This window comes from Babylonia areolata, chromosome 21, assembly GCF_041734735.1.
Source record: "Babylonia areolata isolate BAREFJ2019XMU chromosome 21, ASM4173473v1, whole genome shotgun sequence".
NCBI lineage: Eukaryota > Metazoa > Mollusca > Gastropoda > Neogastropoda > Buccinidae > Babylonia > Babylonia areolata.
The window spans coordinates 12,058,117-12,080,777 of record NC_134896.1 but is presented as its reverse complement, the minus strand read 5'-3'; the positions used below and the strand labels follow the sequence as shown (position 1 = coordinate 12,080,777).

Below are 22,661 nucleotides of genomic sequence, written 5' to 3'. Positions count from 1 at the left end.
GAGTGGGAGGAAGGGAGAACGAGAGGGACAAAAGAAGAGAGGGCCGCGATAGCTCACATGGTTCGCGGCTCCCACTGACGAACCGCACCTCTCAGCACCCTGTTCTCTTCCCTTTTCTTTCTCCGTCAGGTGGCGGAGACAACAGCAACAGCAACAGCAGCAGCAGCAGCAGCAGCAACAGCCGCGACACAGTCAGCTACGGTGGTGGTGGTGGTGGTGGTGGTGGTAGTAGTAGTAGTAGTAGGTGGTGGTGGCGGTGGTGGTGGTGATGGTGATGCCAGTGGTGAAATCGTTTGTGTGACAGCTATAGCAAAGAGACGAACACCAAGAGACTGAACAACCGAACACAGACTTGACCATGCGTGAGTGATGCTGAGAGATGATGATGATGATGGTGGTGGTAGTAGTGGCGATGATGATGTCGTAGTAAACTGTAGCAGCAAGCCTACACAAACAGCCGCTCGCCGCCGCTTCCTTTCTCCTCCTTTGAAGACACCGACGACGACGACGACGACGATGATGATGACAATGGTGACGATGATAATGACAGAGATGTTACCTGCGTTGTATTCCCGCTATCATCAGAATGCTGTTGGTGTTGTTGCTGAAACTGCTATTGTTGCTGTTTTGGCGAGAGAATCGTCGTAGATTCTGCTTCTACTACTACAACTGATACTACAGCTACTGCTGCTACTACTGCTTCTGCTACTACTACTACCCTCTAAGGTGGGAGGGGTTTTGGGGGTAGCTGAGTTTGAAGTTTAAAAAAAAAGAAAAAAAAAGAAAAGAAAAAAGAGTGCGGAGGAGGAGACTGCAGACTGAAAGGCTGAGTCTTTTAAGAAGAACACGGCTTTTCTTGGACAAGGGGTAGGCTTTTTGTCCACACTGCCAACAGGAGGGCAGCTGGGAGGGTGTTTTTTTGGTGTGGGGCTGAGCACAAGGAGAGGGAAAGAAAGAGAGAGAGACTTTCCTCCGGGCCTGGGAATATGTTGTATGGTAAGTGGTTGATATTGATGTCGGTGTGGTGTTATTGCTGTTGTTGTTGTTGTTGTTTTTTTTCTTTTGGTTGTGGTTGTGGATGTGGTTGCGGTGGTGGTAGTGTTGTTGTTGTTGTTGTTGTTGTTGGGAGGGGGGGGGGAGGGTGGTGGCTCTGGGGATGGGGGTTGGGGGTTAGTGTCGTTGTGTTGTTTTGGTTGTAATGGGTGGAGGTTTATTTGGTACAGAACTTTTGCTCCCCAACCCCCCCACCCTTACCCCCGAATCCCCATCCCCGCCCAAAACTCTGCCTTATCTGTATTTCGTTTCTGTCTTTTTTTTTCAATATATATATTATTTTTTTTGTGCTCTATACTGAACGGGGAAGTAGAGGGTTGAAGGGTAAGATATGGGAAGGGGGTGATCGCGAGTAAGAATGTTAGTTGCATGCGTTTTCATTGTGTTCTGATATTTTTGTTTGTTTGTTTGTTTGTTTTTTGTTTGTTTTTGTTTTTTTGCTTACAAATTGTTTCTTTTCTTCTGGTCCTTTTCAGGACCGGAGGTAGATGTGAAAAACAAACAAACAAGAAAAAGAAAAAAAAAAGAATAAAAAAAAGGAGTAAAGAACCACAACCATGTGCCTGCTTATCCATCCATCACCTTCGTTGAAATTGCCTTGTTTTTTTCTGTTTGTCTGTCTGTCTGTTTGTCTGTCTGTCTGTCTGTCTGTCTGTCGGTGCCAGTCTGTTGGTTTCTGTCTCTTCCCATGTCTCTGTATGTCAGTTTGTGTCTCTGTCTCTGTTTCTCTGTCTGTCTTTCTGTCTCTGGCTCTTTCTCTGTTTACCTCTGTCTCTCTGTGTGCCTTTGTGTGTCTCTATCTCTGTCTCTGCCTTCGCACTCTCTCTCTCTCTCTCTCTCTCTCTCTCTTTCTCTCTTTCGCTCACTCTCGCTGCACGCCGCGCGCGCGTGCGGTTGCGCGCGCGTGTGTGTGAGTGACTGTGTGTGTGTGTGTGTGTGTGTGTGTGTGTGTGTGTGTGTGTGTGTGTGTGTGTGAGGTGCGTGGGTGGCTGTGTGGATGTGTGTGTGTGCGTGGGATGGGGGAGGGAGGAGGGAGTGTACACGCGCGCCTATGTATGTATATGTGCGTGTATGTGTGTGAACACGTGTATGATGTTTCTTCTTTTCTCTCTCTGTTGGTTATCATGTTCATTCTTTTGTGTGCGTGTATTTTCGAACCTTATTTCCTGCTTGCTTGCGAGGATGTGTGGGTTGGGGAAGACGGAAGTGTGCAATAAATAGATAGGTAGGTGGGTAGTTAGGTAAGCAATAGATAGACAGACAGACAGACAGACAGATAGCTAGATAGATAGCTAGATAGATATAGATAGATAGATAGATAGATAGAGAGATAGAGAGGTAGAGAGATAGATATATGCACTGACTTTTTGTTCTGTTAATCAATTTCTTCTTATAACTTATTGATTTTTGGCTTGACTGATTGGTCCGTTTATTGATTTATTGATTAATTCGTTGATCCATTAATTGATTGATCGTTCCGTCTTTTATTCATTGATTAAACATGAAAACAAAATAGAAAGAATGATTGAAACAAATCGAAACGGATTTTTGTTTCACGAGTGTAGGCAGGCTGACTGACTGACGGACAGACGGCGAACGGATGGACGGATGAACTGACTGACTGACTGACTGACAGACAGACAGACGGATGAACTGACTGACTGACTGATTGATGATATACAGGTAAGTAAGCAGGTGAACGTTTGTATGAGTGTGCACAGACATCTTTCACTCGAATAAGCATCGGCATTAACAGATGTGACAGGATTGAAGGAAGAAAGACAGACAGGAAGAAACAAAGAAGAAATGGATGAAAGAATGACAGATAACAACAACAACAACAATAACAACAGCAGCAGCAATAATAATAATAATAATAATAATAATAATAATAATGATGATGATGATGATGATAATGGTGTTGATGATGATGATGATAATGGATGCTTATTTAGCACACTGTCCAGATATCTGCTGTAGGTGCTTTACAAAAAACACTTTACATCAATGTTACATTCACACACCAAAATTGACTAAAACGCTAAACACACACACACACACACACACACACACACACACACACACACACACACACACACACACACACGCACAAACACACATACAAATACACACTATGCATACATACATTTTAACATACATATATACATAGCAGCTACCTTCAACACATACGCACATATAGGCACGCATAAACACAAACATAAACAGACAAACAGACAGACAGACAGACACACACACACACACACACACACACACACACACATTCATATACATACATGCAGTTGTGTACACATACGTACGTATACACACATAGTCAAGCACAGCTCACGCAGTGAAGTGGACCTGCCACAACTGAACTAATTGCTTGGAGAAGAGGTGAGTTTTGAGACCAGATTTAAAAGATGCAAGGGAATCAGAATAACGGAGGGTATCAGGGAGCTTGTTCCACCACGTCTCTGGCGATTGAAAGGAAAACGATCTGTGTCCATAGGTCTTACTTCTGACGTGAGGTATCCTGAGAAGTCTAGTATCAGAGGAAGAACGGAGCTGGCGAGACGGAGTATAGATATGGAGGATTTCAGAAAGATACTTGGGGCCAAATCCGTTGGCTGCAGAAAATTTCAGAGTGAACAGTTTATAGTCTATTCGATCAGAAACGGGCAACAAGTGGAGAGACTGAAGGAGAGGAGAAACATGGTCAAATTTAGAAGCTCTGCAAATGAATGTGGCAGCGTTAGTCTGAAGTCGTTGAAGTCTAACAGATGTTTGGGAAGGCCTGCCAAAGAAAATTGCAGAAATCTAATATTGAGAGAACCAGAGCGCATACAAATACCTTGGCTGCATCGGTTGAGATATAGTGGTGGATAGAACTGATTCTGCGCAGTTCCAAATAGGCAACTTTACAGATATTCGAAACGTGCTGTTGGAAGGAAAGAGACTGGTGTAGGATTACACCAAGACTGCGAACAGAGGAGAAAGTAAACCAGATGTGCTGTTGATCAGAACAGAGTCAGGAAAGGAAGGATGTTGACGAAACCTAAATATATGAACAGATGAATAATGTGATAAAAAAAACAAAGGAAAAAAAACAACAAAAAGCAGCAATAGATAAAGAAAGGAAAAAGAATGAAAGAATGGCAGAGATAAATGCATATTTTGTGGACACACACACACACACACACACACTATTTATATATATATATATATATATATATATATATATATATATATATATACATATAAACACACACACACACACACACACACACACACACACACACACAGTATATATATATATATATATATATATATATATACATACAGTGTGTGTGTGTGTGTGTGTGTGTGTGTGTGTGTGTACATCTTTTTCCTAATCTTTGTTGACTTGATAAAGGGGCAACCTTGTTATAATGTTGTTGTTGTTGTTTGCGCATAGCACATCATTATGAAGTGTTCGTTGGCAAATTTTGGTTTTGTATGGCAATTATTATGTGGAATCTGTCCATGTTTATGTTCATGTTATCTCTCTTTAATCCTACGATGAAAGCTTGACGGAATGGTTAACATCAGAGCCCATGTCCTAGGTTTGTTTGCAATAAATTCAAGGCTATGTTTGTGCCTAATTCTTATTCCAGGTTTACTTAATATTAACTTGTTTGCTGTTAATGTTTTTTTTTCAGATTCTAGGAGAAATGTATCATGTATTTAGGGGGAGAGGGGGGGGGTCAGCCCTGATGTGGTCCTGTTGAACGAATGGTCGAAAAACAAAACACAAAACAAACAAACAAACAAACTAAAAAACAACACCGGAATTTTGACCCTAACCCTGACTGCCACAGCATTTACAGTTTCAGTTCTTCAAGGTGTCAGACAGAATGTAGGGACTGATTCATCATATAGGTCTATACACAACCACCACATCTGTGTTGAATAAATGCCGATACCTGACGTGAGCCTTAACTCAACACTGCGCTGGTCAGACCTTTTGAGAGTATACCCGCGAGTTTTGCGAAAATGAAAATGAAATGAAATACAACGAAAAAAAAGAAAAGAATAAACAAACAAGCAAGTATAATATAAATAAATGAATAAATGAATAAACAAGTAAATAAATGAATGAATGAATGGATAAGTAAATAAATAAACGAATAAAAAAAAATGAATAGATAGATGAATATGTAAATAAAGAGATAAACAAAAATAAAGAAATAAGCGCGTGGTTTAACTCACTCAGTACGGCCAGTTCTCTCTTCTCCTCTACACAGACCCCTCGGATGTCCAGTGGGTGTCTGAATGACCCAACCTTTAGCTTCCGTCGTCAGAATTGTGGTATTCTTTGTCAACATTCACCTCTTCAGTGTAAAAGCCTTCCGCTTGTAATATTTTGATGATGGTAATTCGGGGTGAAACGCTGTTAACGTCGTCCCTTTCGCCGTTCGTATGGAAAGAGTTAAGACACATGGAAACGAGAGATGCGCCACAGTTACATAGGCTTGGGGTCAGTAGTGCTGGAGGGGTTGGTGAGTGGAGCTAGAAGCACCGATAATTATGCATGGCATTCATTTATTTATCAGGCATCACTATCAGTAGCTCAAGGGAGGCGTCACTGCGTTCGGTCAAATCCATATACGCTACACCACATCTGCTAAGCAGATGCCTGACCAGCAGCGAAACCCAACGTGCTTAGTCAGGCCTTGAGAAAAAAAAAAGATAAAAAATAAAATAGCAAAACAACAACAACAACAAAACAAACCCCAAACAAAACAACAACAACAACAACAAAAAAAACCCGTCTAAATAAAATAAAAAAAGAGATAAATACATAAAAATACTACTACTAATAATAATAATATTTATAAGGCGCAAACATTTGATGAAGTCAACTTTCAGCGCACAAAAAAGAGAAAAAGGCAACAATGATGATAAATAAGCAAATAAATGTAAAACATATAGACACACACACACACACACACACACACACACACACACACACACACACACACACACACACACATAACAGATAAGCAACAACCATGCAGTTTCACAGATATGAAAGCACAGTCAGATACACATAAACGTACATGATCCCCAACACACACACACACACACACACACACACACACACATACTCTGTGTGTGTGTGTGTGTGTGTGTGTGTGTGTGTGTGTGTGTGTGTGTGTGTGTACTTGTACAAGTACGTGTGCGTGTGTGTGTGTGTGTATGTGTGTGTGTGTGTGTGTGTGTGTGTGTGTGCCGTGGAAGCTGCGATATTAATTTAATCAATTTCAGCCTATGCAAGCTTTAAACTTACTTCCTTGGTCCTTGGTCTACCATTCTCGCTCACCGAGCCAAGTCCTGGAAATGAATTGATTACTGGTAGGGCGAATGGCTGTTCTGAAGGTAAAGAGAGAACACTGAATACTGAAGTGTTTAATGTCATTAGCTGAAAAAGCTCTAGTGACATAGTAGGTACTAATCAGAACAAAATGGTGCAAAACAGATACAGTCGAACTGAAAGGAAAAAACAGAATTGAAACAACATAAACTGATAAGAGATTTGCGACATTTTGGCACTTTGTCAATAGCTTAAAGTACATGTGGCAGGGGGGTAATGTGCCTTTTTTTTTAGTCGTTCGTCTCCAAGGTTTGGACAGCACACAGAAAACAAAGTACATACAAAATCATATAATAAATATTTACGCATGTAACATCGCCATACATCATATCAGTACAAACACATACTAAAGTACATGTAAATCATGAAACATTTGTCTATGCCTCAACATCAAAATCCATCATATAAAGGTAGAGAGAAGAAGAAGAAAAGAAGAAGAAGAAGAACAAGAAGAAGAAGAACAACAACAACAACAAGAATGTGCAGCTTATGCACTGTCGAATCAAGGAGAGAGACAGACAGACAGACAGAGACAGAGACAGAGACAAAGAGAGAGATGTCGAAAAGAGACCTCGAACTCTGATCTCTGATGAACTCTGGATCCAAACCGATTCTGTGACGACATTAACAATGCTAATCAATGCCTGGCGTGTCCTTCAGGTGTCAGTCGGTTGCACAATAATTGACTTGTGTGGTCCGCAGCTGATGGAGGCTTCAGTTTTTCTGGACTTGCTCTCTAGTTTGATGTGTGTGTGTGTGTGTGTGTGTGTGTGTGTGTGTGTGTGTGTGTGTGTGTGTGTGTGTGTCTGGTGATGATCGAGAGAGACGATAAGAGATGAGTGGAAAGAGCGGAAGGGGACAGAACGGACGTGGCGGTGGATCGACAGAAGACAGGCAGAGAGGGAGGGCAGGGGGAGGTTGATATCAAACCAGGTCCACGTGAGGTACGTGTGTGTGTGTGTGTTTGTGTGTGTTCGATGTGGAGATGTTTTGCGCTTTTTTGACACCTGCCGCTCTCTCTGTCTCTGTCTTTGTCTGTCTGTCTCTGTCTGTCTGTCTGTCTGTCTGTCTCTCTCCGTCCCATGCAATTTCAGAGTATTAGACACATCTGAATATTCATAAGGATGCCAATGGAATGCTATTGTCAGCGCGTCCCTCTTCCCCGCCTCCCAGTGCAGTGATTCCTGATGAGGCCTGGATGCAATAAAACAATCATTCATGCATTCATTCATTCATTCTCTTGCTCCCTACCTCCCTCTGTCTGTCTGTCTGTCTGTCTCCTTGTCTCTCTCTTCCTCTATCTGTTTAGACCCATCCATCATCCCCCTGGTCTTTCTCTCTCTCTTTTTCCTCTCTTTTACTCCCCCTCCCCCATCCCTCTTGTCCCCCCCGCCCCCTTCTTCTCTCTCTCTCTTTCTTTCTCTCACCTGTTTATGCCAATAAGATACAGCTCAAAAACAGTTAACCACTGTATGCTGATCTTGTCTTCTCTCTTACTCTCTTCCTCTCTCTGTTGGACTTTCCCTTTTATTCAATGCAGATGTGGTGAAACGTGTATGGATCAGTCCTCACACTTTGATACCTTGAAACTGGATCAGTATCAGTATCAGTGTCAGTAGCTCAAGGAGAGGTCACTGCGTTCGGTCAAATCCATATACACTACAGCACATCTGACAAGCAGATGCCTGACCAGCAGCGTAACTCAACGCGCTTAGTCAGGCCTTGTAAAAAATAATAAATAAATAAAGAATAGAATAAATAATAAATAATAATAAAAATGAAATAAAATAAAATAAAAGTAAAAAATAACACAAAATTATTTTTTTTAAATAATAAAAAAAACCACTGGAACTCTGGCTCTCAGTCCCCCAAAGGCCTGACCAATTGTTTGGGTTTTATGTTAGACTTTAATTTTTTTCCCGTTTAATTACAAAAGTTGTGCAGCGCATATGGATCAGTTCTCAGGTTTGGACACATTATTGAACCTGAAACTCCTCATCTCCGCCCAAATACTTTCACCAAATTATCTCTCGCACAGGCAGATAGTAACTTAGACAGCGAGGGTAAGGGGGTGAAGGTCGAGGGGGGGTAAGGGGGAGGAGGGGGAGGAGGGGGGTGTGTGGGCGTGTGGTTGTGAGAGGGAAATGCAGAAAAAAATGACATTACGGTCAGAGATCATTAGGAGGCCTTTGATTGCCACGCGGAAGGTTTTATGTGATGTATGTGTGTGTGAGAGAGAGAGAGATTTGTACGGAAAATGATGGGGGGAACAGATGTTGGGATATTTGACCATTGTTGGGCACACACACACACACATTGTTTAGTAACTCATGTCCCGGGGTACTGGACATCTTGTAAAACGAAGTGTTCTGTAATCATGAACAGACGGACATGTCAGGGTCCATAATCAGAGTCCATAATTAATTAATTATTTATTTATTCATTCCACCCAGTCAGACGGTGCCGCCTCACAATCACTCGTACTCACGGTTGGAGTGTACGTTGCTTGCTGTCAGAGCCAATCAGCGCGTGTCATACTTGTCTGGTGACCGGTCGCTTTCACTTCACAGCTCGCGTAGGGGGTTTATTCGCGAGGATTCGTGTGGCTTTCGTGTGGGTTTTGAATCTCTTACCCGTTGTTGATACATCCCTTGTATGATACGGTATAAAGTATATATAGATATAAAGTATATCGCGGTACATCACTTAGTGTTTAAACTGCATGTGTCAGCTGTGTCGTTTCGTGTGGGCAGATGGACGAGTCAGAGGACATAACTGATATTATCACCAGCACAAAGAAACCACATCCTGTTTATCAGTTACTTGTCAAATAATGGTTTCTGTCATCCTCTTTCTCTTCTCTCTCCCTCTCCCTCTTTCTCTTTCTCTCTCTTTCACTCAGCTCCCCCCCCCCCCCCCCCACCCCCCCCCCACACACACTTGGTACAAGATGTTTCTGTCATATTTTTCGTATATCTTTCCAGGCTTGTTATATTAATTTGTAGAATAGCGAGAACCAGTTGGAAGGATCAACAAAACTATCGTACAATAATGATGATGATGATAATGTTGATGATGATACTAAAAGTAAAACCTACTACAACTAAAACTACTAATAACAATAATTATGATGATAATGATAATAGTAATAACCGAAAAAAAACACCGGCACCAACAACAGAAAGAACCCACACCCTGTTTATCAATTACTTGTCAAATGATTGTTTATTCTCTCTCTCTCTCTCTCTCTCTCTCTCTCTCTCTCTCTCTCTCACACACACACACACACACACACACACACACACACACAAACAAACAAACAAAAAACAACAACAAAAAATAACAACCAACAAATTTGTCTCTCTTCCACTCCCCTTTCTTTACCTCATGTTTACTTTTTTCGTGCTGTTTGAAGCAAACATTACTGTAAACTGAGTTAACTCTTTTCATATTTTCAATGTGTACAGCAGGCTAATGAGGCCACCTCCCGTTGTTCCTTTCTGGCACTGTGTCTGGAATCACGACTGTTGGGCTGGGCTGTGTTGGATGACAGATCAATCATGGGTGGTTTGGTTGAGGTGGCACCCCGGGGAAGTACTCTAGTGCGGACAAATAGCACTGTCCGAGGCCACCCAGAGAAACTACGGGTCCCCTTCTACCGCACTGACTCCCACAGGTACTCCTTCTTCCCTTCAGCTGTTCGCCTGTGGAACCAGATTCCAGACCATGATTATCCCAGCCATTTCGCCTCGGTCTTTCAAGACCAGGACTGAGGCCTGGCTGCGAGCCTCAGGCTCAGTATAGGTACAGGACAGGGTTTTTATTATTATTATTATTATTATTATTTTTATTTTTTACTGATGCTGTGTGGGGCCCGGGTTCCCCTGGCTGAACTTGGGGGCTTGACAGTTATGCACAGACATCAGTCATCTAGAGCGCACCCCCCTATTGTGGATTGTTGCCATGTATAGGGATTACCACAGGATTATAGACAAGTCGAAACAATCCGCGATTGTGTGCTCTCTGTCTGTCCGTCTCTGTGCCCCTCTCTCTGTCTCTCTTTCTCTCTATCTCCCCCTCTCTTTCTGTGTGTTTCTGTCTGTCTGCATGAAAAAAAAGGAAAAAAAAAAAGAAGAAAAAAAGCCAGCTTTAGAATGGGAATCTAATCTTTGAACATTAATTTCTGGCATTTGAGCCGCCGAACAAATACACGAAATTCGTCTTGCCCCTTCCACCAATGTTTCTGAAACTGTGGAGCTTTATCATGTCTGTCTGAAGAGTCGGGAATGATTTTGATCCCGGTCAACTATCACAGGATTCTATCTGTGTTTGAATTTGCGTTATTGATGCTCTCTCTCTCTCTCTCTCTCTCTCTCTCTCTCTCTCTCTCTCTCTCTCTCCTTGCCCCCACCCCCCCCCGCCCCTCCCCTCCCCTCCACCTCAACCGCCCCCCTTTTCATTCAAATATACAGAAATATCGATTTCTAATTAATAATAACAATTATCATTATGATAGAAATGATAATAATCCAAATGATGATAATAATATCATTTATTTTCAGTCTAATATCATCATCTTAGATGAACAGACTATAAATAAATAAACGAACGAGCGTTATTGATGGCTGCAGACAGAAAACAAACTGACTAATAGCAGTGAATGTTAACTCACTCAGTACGGCCAGTCCTCTCTCCTCCTCCACACAGACCCCTCGGATGTCCAGTGGGTGACTGAATGACTCAACCTTTAGCTTCCGTCGTCAGAATTGTGGTATTCTTTGTCAACATTCACCTCTTCAGTATAAGAGCATTCCGCTTGAAATATTTTGATGATGGTAATTGGGGTGAAACGCTGTTAACGTCGTCTCTTTCGCCGTTCGTATGGAGAGAGTTAAAAACTTTGTGCATAAAGCTCTTGACATAAGGAAGCAGAGTTAAATTAAGTTTTCATTCTTTTGTAAAAGCATCGTTCACTCTTTATTTTTCTTCTTTTTTTTTTTGTTTGTTTGTTTTTTGAAAGGCCAAAGTCCGTGCCCCATTCCAACCTGAGTCTGAGTCTAGAACTACCTCCAGCCGTTACTGTCTTTTCAGGCATTGTCTGTGGAATCACGACATAGGGCTGTGTGTTTCGTGAAACATAATTCCTCGCTCGTGATCCCTTTGTGATCTCTGTCTGTCTGTTTGTCTCTCTGTCTCTGTGTTTCTCTGTTTCTTTAATGTTGTCATTTTTCCCTTGTAAAGAAGTTCCTTTCTTTTCAACCCACATTCAACGCGTAATAAAGAAATAGTAACGACAACAACAAAAGCAACAACAACGTTTGACATTCAACGAAGTCAGGACCACAAACAATGACAACGAACAGTGACTGCGAAGTATACAAGTTAACTTGTACGGGGGGTTGACAGTCAGCATCACCAATGCACGATTCACAACAGTATAATCATGATAGCAGAGAGAGAGAGAGAGAGAGAGAGAGAGAGAGAGAGAGACAGACAGACAGACAGACAGACAGAAAGAGATAGAGAGAGACAGAGAGACAGAGAGAGAGAGGAAGGCATAGTAAATTGGATCAGCCTTTTATATAATTGGTATCAATAAATCAAATATGTCTGTCTATCTGGTCTATCCATCTATCTGTCTATCTATGCACTGTATATTACATCATCTTAACTTGTGCATAAACCCAACATGCTGGTCAAGCTTTGAGATCCCTCCATAGCTTTGTGTAAAACATTAACGCGAAATGAAATAAAATGAAATAGATAAACAAGCGAGTGACTACGTCAAATGAAAGCCGCTTAGAAGGGGAATGACTGTAATGAAATCAGAATGAAAATGGGCCGCGTGCAGCGAACCATCTGCTACATTACAGATAGCTTGGATATAAGTGATGGCTAACACCCAGTCGAGAGAAAGAGAGACAGAGAGAGAGACAAAAAGAGAGATTTAGAGAGAGAGAGGGGGGGGGGAGGGAGAGAGAGAAAAAATGTGTGGGAGAGACTGAGAGAGAGGGAGACAGAGACAGAGAAACAGACAGAGAGACAGAGAAAAATAGAGGAAGAGAGACTTTGAGAAAGGGGGGAGAGAGAGAGAGAGAGAGAGAGAGAGAGAGAGAGAGAGAGAGAAACAAAGACGAAGAGAGGCAAACAGAGACGAAGAGAGACAGACAGACCGGGAAAAGAGAGACTTTGAGAGAGAGAGAGAGAGAGAGAGAGAGAGGGAGAGAGAGAGAGAGAAACAAAGACAGAGAGAGAGAAACAAAGACGAAGAGAGACAGACCGAACGAGAAAGAGAGACTTTGAGAGAGAGAGAGAGAGAGAGAGAGAGAGAGAGAGAGAGGGAGAGAGAGAGAGAGAGAGAGAGAGAGAGAAACAAAGACAGAGAGAGAGAAACAAAGACGAAGAGAGGCAAACAGAGACGAAGAGAGACAGACCGAACGAGAAAGAGAGACTTTGAGAGAGAGAGAGGGGGGTGAATGAGAGAGAGAGAGAGGGGGAGAGAGCGAGAGAGAGAGGGAGTGAATTAGAGAGAGAGGGGAGAGTGAAAGAGAGAGAGAGAGAGAGAGGAGTGAATGGGTGAGAGCGAGAGAGAGAGGGAGAGAGAGAGAGAGAAACAAAGACAGAGAGAGAGAAACAAAGACGAAGAGAGACAGACCGAACGAGAAAGAGAGACTTTGAGAGAGAGAGAGAGAGAGAGAGAGAGAGAGAGAGAGAGAGAGAGAGAGAGAAACAAAGACAGAGAGAGAGAAACAAAGACGAAGAGAGACAGACCGAACGAGAAAGAGAGACTTTGAGAGAGAGAGAGAGAGAGAGAGAGAGAGAGAGAGAGAGAGAAACAAAGACGAAGAGAGGCAAACAGAGACGAAGAGAGACAGACCGAACGAGAAAGAGAGACTTTGAGAGAGAGAGAGGGGGGTGAATGAGAGAGAGAGAGAGGGGGAGAGAGCGAGAGAGAGAGGGAGTGAATTAGAGAGAGAGGGGAGAGTGAAAGAGAGAGAGAGAGAGAGAGGAGTGAATGGGTGAGAGCGAGAGAGAGAGGGAGAGCGAGAGAGAGAGAGAGAGAGAGAGAGAGAGAGAGAGAGAGAGAGAGAGAGAGAGAGAGAAACAAAGACGAAGAAAGACAAACAGAGACGAAGAGAGACAGACAGACCGACCGAGAAAGAGAGACTTTGAGAGAAAGAGAGAGAGAAAGAGAGAGAGAGAGAGAGGGTGAATGAGAGAGAGGGTGAATGAGAGAGAGGTGGGGGGGGGGCGGATTGAATCAGAGACAGAGAGAGAGAAGAGTAAATGAGAGAGAGAGAGGGGGGAGAGAGAGAGAGGGAGAGGGGATGAATTAGAGAGAGAGGGGGAGAGTGAATGAGAGAGAGAGAGGAGTGAATGAGAGAGAGAGAGAGAGAGAGAGAGAGAGAGAGAGAGAGAGAGAGAGTCTGTCGGGAATTAACCTCTCCTTGCACTCATCACAGGAATCCTAAGCTTAGAAAGCCCTCCTCAACACCCTGCCTCATCATTCACCAAAATAACGACAACCTGTTGGTCACTCTCTCCAACATACTCTGAAGCCAATAATAGTTGAGACCTACATATGGCATTTGCTGTTTGTTAGTCTTTTATATTATTTTATTTCTTATTGCCAGGGGGGGGGGAGAGAGAGAGAGAGAGAGAGAGAGAGAGAGAGAGAGAGGGAGTGTGTGTGTGTATGTGTGTGTGATGTGTGTGTGTGTGTGTGTGTGTGTGTGAAAATGTGTTTGTGTGCACGTGTGTATGAGCAAATATGTGTGTGTGTGTGTGTGTGTGTGTGTGTGTGTGTGTGTGTGTGTGTGTGTGTGTGTGTGTGTGTGTGAAAATGTGTTTGTGTGTACGTATGTATGAGCAAATATGTGTGTGTGTGTGTGTGTGTGTGTGTGTGTGTGTGTGTGTGTGTGTGTGTGTGTGTGTGTGTGTGTGTGTGTGTGTGTGTGTGTGTGTGGGTGTATGAGTGTGTGAGTGTGTGTGTGTGAAAATGTGTACATACATATGAGCAAATATGTGTTTGCATGCGCGCGTGCGCGCGCGCGTGTACGTGTGTGTGTATGTTTGTGTGTAAGTGAGTGTGTGTGTGTGTGTGTGTGTGTGTGTGTGTGTGTGTGTGTGTGTGTGTGTGTGTGTGTGTGTGTGTGTGTGTGTGTGTGTGTGTGTTCGTGACTGTGTGCGCCTGTTCGCCTGTGTGTGTGTGTGCGTGCGTGTGTGTGTGTGTGTGTGTGTGTGTGTGCGTGCGTGTTTGTGTGTGTGCGTGCGTGCGTGTGTGTGTGTGTGTGTGTGTGCCGCGCGCGCGTGTGTGTGTGTGTGTGTGTGTGTGTGCGTGCGTGTGTGTGTGTGTGTGTGTGTGTGTGTGTGTGAGTGCGTATGCGTGCGTTACTGCGTGCGCCTCTGCGCGCGTGGATCAGTGCGTTTTGTGTACGGACGTTTGTACGTGCCTCTTGAATGTTTCTGCTAGACGTTTACTCAAGATATTATGAAGTGGGTTAAAACCAAGAGCTGCATGTGATTGTTGACGTTTGTTGAGGTTACTTTTAGCTGTGTTGTTATTGCTGCTACTGTTAGCAGCCCATCTCTCCTGCAGAAATGTCAACCGCCTTTCATTACGCATTGACAGTACCCTCTTGTCTGTCTGTCTGTTAATCAAAGAGACCCGGCGTTCACTCCGACAGCGAACTGATTAATTACGATCACCACGCACACACACACACACACACACACACACACACACACACACACACACACACACACACACACACACACACACACACGCACACACACACACACACACACACACACACACACTCGCTCGCCATTCCCATCAGAAGTATGTCTGGTGGGAGAGTTGGTCGGTTGCTTAGTTACTTGATGCGCTTTTGTGTTGTGTGTTACCGGACTCACACGGGAGAGGAGGAGGTAGAGGCGGAGATGAAGACAGGGAGAGAGAGAGGGGGGGGGGAGAGAGATAGAGAGAGAGACACAGAGAGAGGGGGGAAAAGAGAGAGCGAGATAGAGAAACTTACAGAAACTTAGAGAGCCTTTGAGAGAGAGACTTTAGAGAGATAAAGACTGACATACAGCGAGAGAGAGAGGGGTGGGGGGGGGGGAGATAGAGAGAAAGAGAGAAGGGGAGAGAGAGAGAGAGAGAGAGAGAGAAAGAGAAATAAAGAGAGAGAGTGAAAATGAGAGTGAAACGAATAGAGAGAGAGAGAGAGAGAGGGAGGGAGGAAGACAGAGAGAGGGAGAGAGAGAGAGAGGCTTTGAGAGAAAGGTTTAAGATAGATAGTTTGAAAAAGAGACAGACGAAGACAGGGATACAGAGAGAGAGAGAGAGAGAGAGAGAGAGACAGACAGACAGACAGACAGACAGACAGACAGACAGAGTCTGTTACATTATAATGGTTACCTTATCATTAACGTTCATTTGCAATAGACGTATCCAATTACACAGTTATACTTGATAAACTTCATACTGCACCACACCAGCGGGGTATCCCATAAAGTATTTGAAACTCAAATTAGTCCCAAGAAGGCCATGAAAATTAATTAAAAACTGGCATCATCAGAATGACGCGAGCTGCGGTGTGACCGGGCAGCAGACAAGTCAGACACGCACTGATTGGCCCAGACAGCTCACACGCACACTCAAACTGTGATTCTAAAGTGGCGCCCTCTCATATAAGGTAGAGTAATTAATTATGGACGCTGATTACGGGCCCTGACACTTCCATCTGTTCCTGATCTGTGAGATTATATATATAGAGAGAGAATAGTTCGTTTACAAGACGCCCAGTACCTAACGAATGAGTTGTTCAACAATGTGTGCACTCAACGGTGGTCAAACATCCCAGTTTCTTTGTAATCCTTAATCATGTTCGGTACAATCTGCCACACACACACACATCTCACAAATCCTACTGAATGGCACGCAGTCACAGGCCTCGGTGAACTCTCAGTGGCCGTTGTGGTCATTTTTCACAAGTCAGTATTTCCTGTCTGCGGATTTGGAAGTGACCGAGTTTGTAAGCGGCGGATTAATTGAGGTGATTTTTTTTTTAACTTGGTTTAACTGTTTCGTGTGAGAATGCAATGGCATAGAATAGAATAAAATAAAATAGAATTAATCCTACTGACAGTTTATTATGGCATAGAATAGAATAGAATAGAATTAATTTATTGACAGTTTATTAACGGTTTTTTGGACCGTAAGATCTACAAGACAAGATGCATACATACACACACACACACACACAAATAAATAAATAGTAAAAGTGATAAGTTAGAGCAGCATTTAAAAGACACCTTATCACAATCGTAGTTGTACATCACAAACAAGCATCAACATATTGGGAATGTTCCCTGTGCTATCGGATTCTTGAATGTCCTTCAAAAATTGTTTATCCTATAGTGTTAAGTATTACACAATGATCAAGCGTGTGAGTGTGTGTGTGTGTGTGTGTGTGTGTGTGTGTGTGTGTGTGTGTGTGTGTGTGTGCGTGCGTGTGTGTGTGTGTGTGTGGGGGGGGGGGCGGTGTGTGGGTGTGTCTCTGTGTGTGTGAGTGAATGTGTACATACATCTCTCCCCCTCTCTCGCTCTCGCTCTCTCTCTTTACGTATGTGTTCAATTTCATTTAATGTCTATCCAGTTTAAGTAATACTAGACATTTACGTATATATATATATATATATATATATATATATATATATATATATACGTTGCAACCTTCCTGTCAACCTTCCCCTCCCCGTTTATGTTTGTATGTATATATATGAGACTCAAAGACACATTCGCCACATCTTCATCAATTTACCAATGCACGCCTACACAGTCATGATGGCCAGATAATGGTCCTTGAAACACTCAGCCTCTCCCTCACATCCATTTGTTTACAGAGTCGGTCACAGCGAACTATTAATTTTGTTCCAAGGTTGCCAAACATTCCACCTCTGTTAAGGGGAAGAAATCGTTAACTTTCTGCGCATCAATCATTCTCAAAACAAACACCCACCCACCTTCCCGGCCCTATACCCCCGCATGCAAAAGCTTCCACGTGAGAACTTCAAGGCCTTCGTGACCCCTGAAGTCTTATCTGATTTACAGCCATCGTTATATAATTATGTATGTGTGTCCGCCTGCTTTGGGGCAGTGAGTGAGTGGGTGACGGACTACCCGATTGACTTCGTGGTTTGTTTGTGTGTGTGTGTGTGTGTGTGTGTGTGTGTATGTGTGTGTGTGTGTGTGTGTGTGTGTGTGTGTGTGTAGAGGAGGTTGACAGGAAGGTTGCAACGCACATATATATACACATATACACATACATACGTATACATATGCTTGTAGTGAAATTGGTTGCGCTTCATTCAGTCAACCATCCTCTCACTATGAAGCTTCCAGACAAGGGATCGAGTGTTCCACGAGGCTTAGTCGCGGGATTTTTTATTATTTTTATTTATTTATTTTTTTTTTTTACTCCCCATTTCACTGGACCTTCAGTGGTGGTCCGAGACAATGAACTAAGGTCCCGTGTGAAACATGCGCTTAACGCACTTCAAACGAAAGGATTGTCCTGGACAAAGTTCTGTAGAAAAATCAACTTTGAATGTAAAACAAAGAATACATTAGAAAAGAAAAAGAAATGCTCTCTCCTCGGGTAGAGGAACCTGAATTTCAGACAGACAAATCCGTTGTCACGAAGGTAACACAGCACTACACCACGCAACACAACGCACCGCACCGCAATACAATGCCATCTGTATTTCTCTTTTTATCACAACATATTTCTCTGTGTGAAATTCGGGCTGCTCACCCCAGGGAGAGCGCGTCGCTACGCTACAGCGCCACCCATTTTTTTATTTTTATTTTTTTCTTGCGTGCAGTTTTATTTGTTTTTCCTATCGAAGTGGATTTTTCGACAGAATTTGCCAGGAACAATCCTTTGGTGCCGTGGGCTCTTTTACGTGCGCTAAGTGCATGCTGCACACGGGACCTCGGTTTATCGTCTCATCCGAATGACTAGCGTCCAAACCACCATTCAAGGTCTAGTGGAGGGGGAGAAAATATCGGTGGCTGAGCCGTGATTCGAACCAGCGCGCTCAGATTCTCTCTCGCTTTCCTAGGCGGGCGCGATACCTCTAGGCCATCACTCCACATGCCATACCATGCCATGCAATACAATGCAAAGCAATACAATACAGTACAGTACAATACAATACGTTACGACACAATACAATACAATGCAATCCAATACAATACAACACGACACAACACAACACAATACACAGAATGATCCATGGTCACCACCAAAAATTAATGATACCAGTCACAGGTCACAGAGGCTTCAGATTACCACAGCAGAAGGATTTGCGTGAGTTGTCAAGTTGATCGAGGATGATTGATACTTGGGAGGAAATGATGTTTTCCACAGTAACGGAGTCGGGATGATTGGCTAATACCTCAGAACAAATCAGGCACTGTGCAGACCGGCCTCTTTTATCAAAGTGTGCTGAAGAATGATGGATGAGGTGGACAGGCGGAGGCGGTTATGGTCAACATTACAGCTGTCGTGAGTGGGTAGGTGTGGGGCAGTGAGTTGACGAATGTGTTGTGTGAATCACAAGCAGAATCATATTTGATTGTCACGAAAACCGGTCACCAGTGTGTGTGGGTGTGTGTGTGTGTGTGTGTGTGTGTGTGTGTGTGTGTGTGTGTGCGCGCGCGCGATTCCAATATGTAAAGTCACTAAAATCAGAAGGAAAATGCAAGAAGTAGTGAAGGGAGTTAGGGGGGGAGGGGCAGTGCGAGAGAGCGAGAGAAAACGAGAGAGAGGGAGAGTAAGAGAGAGAGAGAGAGAGAGAGAGAGAGAGAGAGAGAGAGAGAGAAAGGGAAGGTGGGAGAGATAGAGTTCGAGAGGTAGACACGGAGAGAAAAACAGAGAAAGAGAGAGACAGAGGTAGAGAGAGAGGGGGGGGAGGTGGGAGAGATAGAGTTGGAGAGGTAGACACAGAGAGAAAAACAGAGACAGACAGACAGACAGACAGAGACTCGATTTTTATCGATATATTTTTCACTCAATGGTGACTGGAGTCTGCGATTTGACATGTGAACATCTTGTTGGCTGGGTGGAGGAGAAGGGCCTGTGGGTGGAGGTATTGCGAGTTGCGTCCCTTGTGGACCGGTCAGATGTCTCGAGAATGTCGGTCAATCTTTTTGCCACATTACATGATCAAGAAACACCTTCTACAAGTTTGTGATGTTACAAGTCACATAGCCCTTTTGCAACCACCACCACAGGGACAGTGACTTCATATTCACTGTGTCTAGGGGATGGGGCTTAGGAAGTCAGGACCCAACTCTGTTTTACAAACCGCTTTAACCTCTCCCAACCGATTTGCAAGTTCTCGTTCGCACCTGGGTGTAATGAAGAAAAATATCGAAGCAAAGTTCTTTCCCCAAGCACACAACACCATGCCGAAACGAGGTCTCAAACTCTGATCACAGGTGAACACTGGATCAGAGAGTCTAACCGATTCTGCAGCAGCGCTTCCCTGGAGCCAATCTCCGTAAAAAAACAAAAACAAAAACAAAAAAACCAAAACAAAACCCAAACCCTCCACGACTCAAAGACTTTTTTTGTTCGTAAAGAAAAAGGAAAAAAAAAGAGAGAGACACACACACAACCCCCCCCCCCCCCAAACTTTTTACACAAAATATGAATATAGCGCTGATCGATCCAGACACTATACAGTTCACTAACTTTGGTACGTGAACAACAAAATAAACATGTGTATAATGTGGCATCCAAACCACCACCACCATTCAAGATCTTAGTACAGGGGAAACCAAGTCTGGCGAGTGTAGGAATGCGGTGCTCCAAAGACTCTTTACGGAGCTGAGGGAGAACAAGACGAAGGAGAAGAAGAAGGAGAAGGAGAAGGCGATGAAGGAGAAGGAGAAGACAAAGAAGACGGAGAAGAAGGAGAAGGAGAAGGCGAAGAAGAAGGAAAAGGCAAAGAAGAAGGAGAAGGAGAAGAAGGAGAAGAAGAAGAAGAAGATGATGATGATGATTATGAATATGTTACAAGTAGTAGTAGTAAAAAAAAAAAAAAAAAAAAAAAAATCATCATCATCATCATCATCATCATCATAGCAATAATGATACAAAAATCGATGAGACAGAGAGCCAAGCCTATTGCTTCACCCCCCCACAGCCTCTCTGTGTGAAGTGAGAATGAGAGGGTGGGGGATGGGGCGTCGGGGGATGGGGGTGGGGGGTGGGGGAGGGGGTTAGGGATGAGACTGGGCCCTGTGAGCTACTTGATCAGCCATTAGCGGCCATTATCATCCCACCCTTTGTAACGTAGCAAACCTCAGCATGAGCCGCTGCACTTATGTACGCTTTTATGCATTCTACCTATCTTTCCGGGTTTCCATAGCTATAACCCCCCCCAACCCCCTCACTCCCCATCCACACAAACACCCCAACCTCCCCCCCCCAACCACCCCCACCCCCACCCCCCATTCCGACACCCATTATCGATGGAGTCGGTGGAAGAGGCTTTGGAAAAAGGTTAAAGGTATGGAGTGTCAAGTATGCCAGTTATTTGTTATAAAAATGATAATGATAATAATGATTAATATTTTCATCATTATTATCATACCTCTCCCTCACCCCCCCCCCCCCCCCCCTTTCTATCTTTCTCTCTCATTTCATTTTTTTCTTTACTCTTTCGCTTCTCACTCTCTCCTTCCACCACCCCCCCTCTCTCTCTTTCTCTCTCTCTTCCTTTCTTCTTCTTATTTCAATTTTCCACCTTTATTTGTTCTTGTGTTTTTCGTTCTTAAATTAAGTCCATACCCCAGGGGTTGGATGAAAAGCATTCTTGTTATTGTGCTTATCTCAATACCCTGGAAAGATAAGATTTCGTTCGTTCCTTCGCTCATTCTCCCACACAGCACACCCACGCACATTCTACTCACATAACATTGCCCCCTTCTCGTCCCCTGACCTCCCCCCATCCACCAAACCCCCTCCTCCACCTAATCTCTCCCATAATATCTTTTTCCTCCCTATTTTTGTCCGTGCAGTCACAACGCCGCGAAAGCTGATGGATACAGTGAGCCGACTGGTGAGGCCGCAGCGCATGCGGGTCATCCTGCTCGTCGCCTGTCTGGGTCTCCTGCTGGGGCCCGCCCTCTCCTCCTCCTCCTCCTCCTCTTCAAGAAGAAGCGCCGCTCTCGTCAACCCTCGCACCACCCTGCAGTGTCACGTGAGGTCCTACACCTTCCGGGCCACCAAGCCACCAATCATCAACGAGAACGGCGACCTCGTGACCTGCGAAGGGGACGTGCACGTCAAGTCATGCTGGGGACGATGCGATTCGAGCGAGGTGAGTTGGAGAACGAACGAACGAACGAAATTTTATTTTACGAGGGCAAGAATGCCCTGTGGGCAAGAATGATAATTGAAAGAAAAAAGAAAAGAAAAAAAGAAAAAAAAATGAAAAAAAGCGAGAGTCAATTCACAACACCAACGTCAAAATTACACAAGCATGTGCAAACATAAACATAGAACTTATGTACAATTATCCCGATAGATGAATAGCAACGAGGACAATAGGGTTGGGGCGTGGCGGAGAGCAGAAGGAAGAATGGTCAAGGGGAAGAGAAAAAAAAGGAGAGAGAGAGAGGCGAGTTAGAGAGAGAGAGAGAGAGAGAGAGTGATGACATGGGAGATTTTTTTGTCGTTGTTATTGGCGGCGGTGTGTTGGTGTTGGTGGAGCTGTTGTTGTTGTTGTTGCTGTTGGTGTTCTTTTGCATGGCTATAGGTGTTTTATTTATTTATTTTTTTTATCTATTTATTTATTTATTTATTTATTTATTTATTCATTTATCTATTTATTTATTCAGTTACTTAGTTATTCATTTATTCATTGTGTCAGTGGGGAAGAAGTGTTATTGTTGTTGCTGTCGTTGTTGTTGTTGTTTTGTTGCTGCTATTGTTTTTTTCGACAGCTGTCCGTGTTTTTTTGTAGTTATTCATTCATTCATTTATTTATTTATTCATTCATATACTTATCTTTTGTGTCAGTAGGGAAGGAGATGGTGAAGGTGTGGGAGGGTGTATGTGTCTTGCCTCTCCATTCTCTTTCTGTCTGTCTGTCTGTCTCTCTCCCTCTCTCTCTC

The 22,661-nt window shown here is 43.6% G+C and overlaps 1 protein-coding gene across 1 annotated transcript in view; it reads left to right on the top strand.

Moving 5' to 3' along the window:
* The first annotated feature begins 250 nt into the window (after positions 1-250).
* LOC143296364 (thyrostimulin beta-5 subunit-like) overlaps positions 251-22,661 on the top strand; it is a 30,607-nt gene continuing 8,196 nt past the window's right edge. Inside the window, exons 1-2 of the mRNA XM_076608240.1 lie at positions 251-996; positions 21,564-21,865. Coding sequence (XP_076464355.1) covers positions 987-996; positions 21,564-21,865 — 312 coding nt within the window. The 5' untranslated portion in view covers positions 251-986. The remainder of the gene's footprint in view (positions 997-21,563; positions 21,866-22,661) is intronic.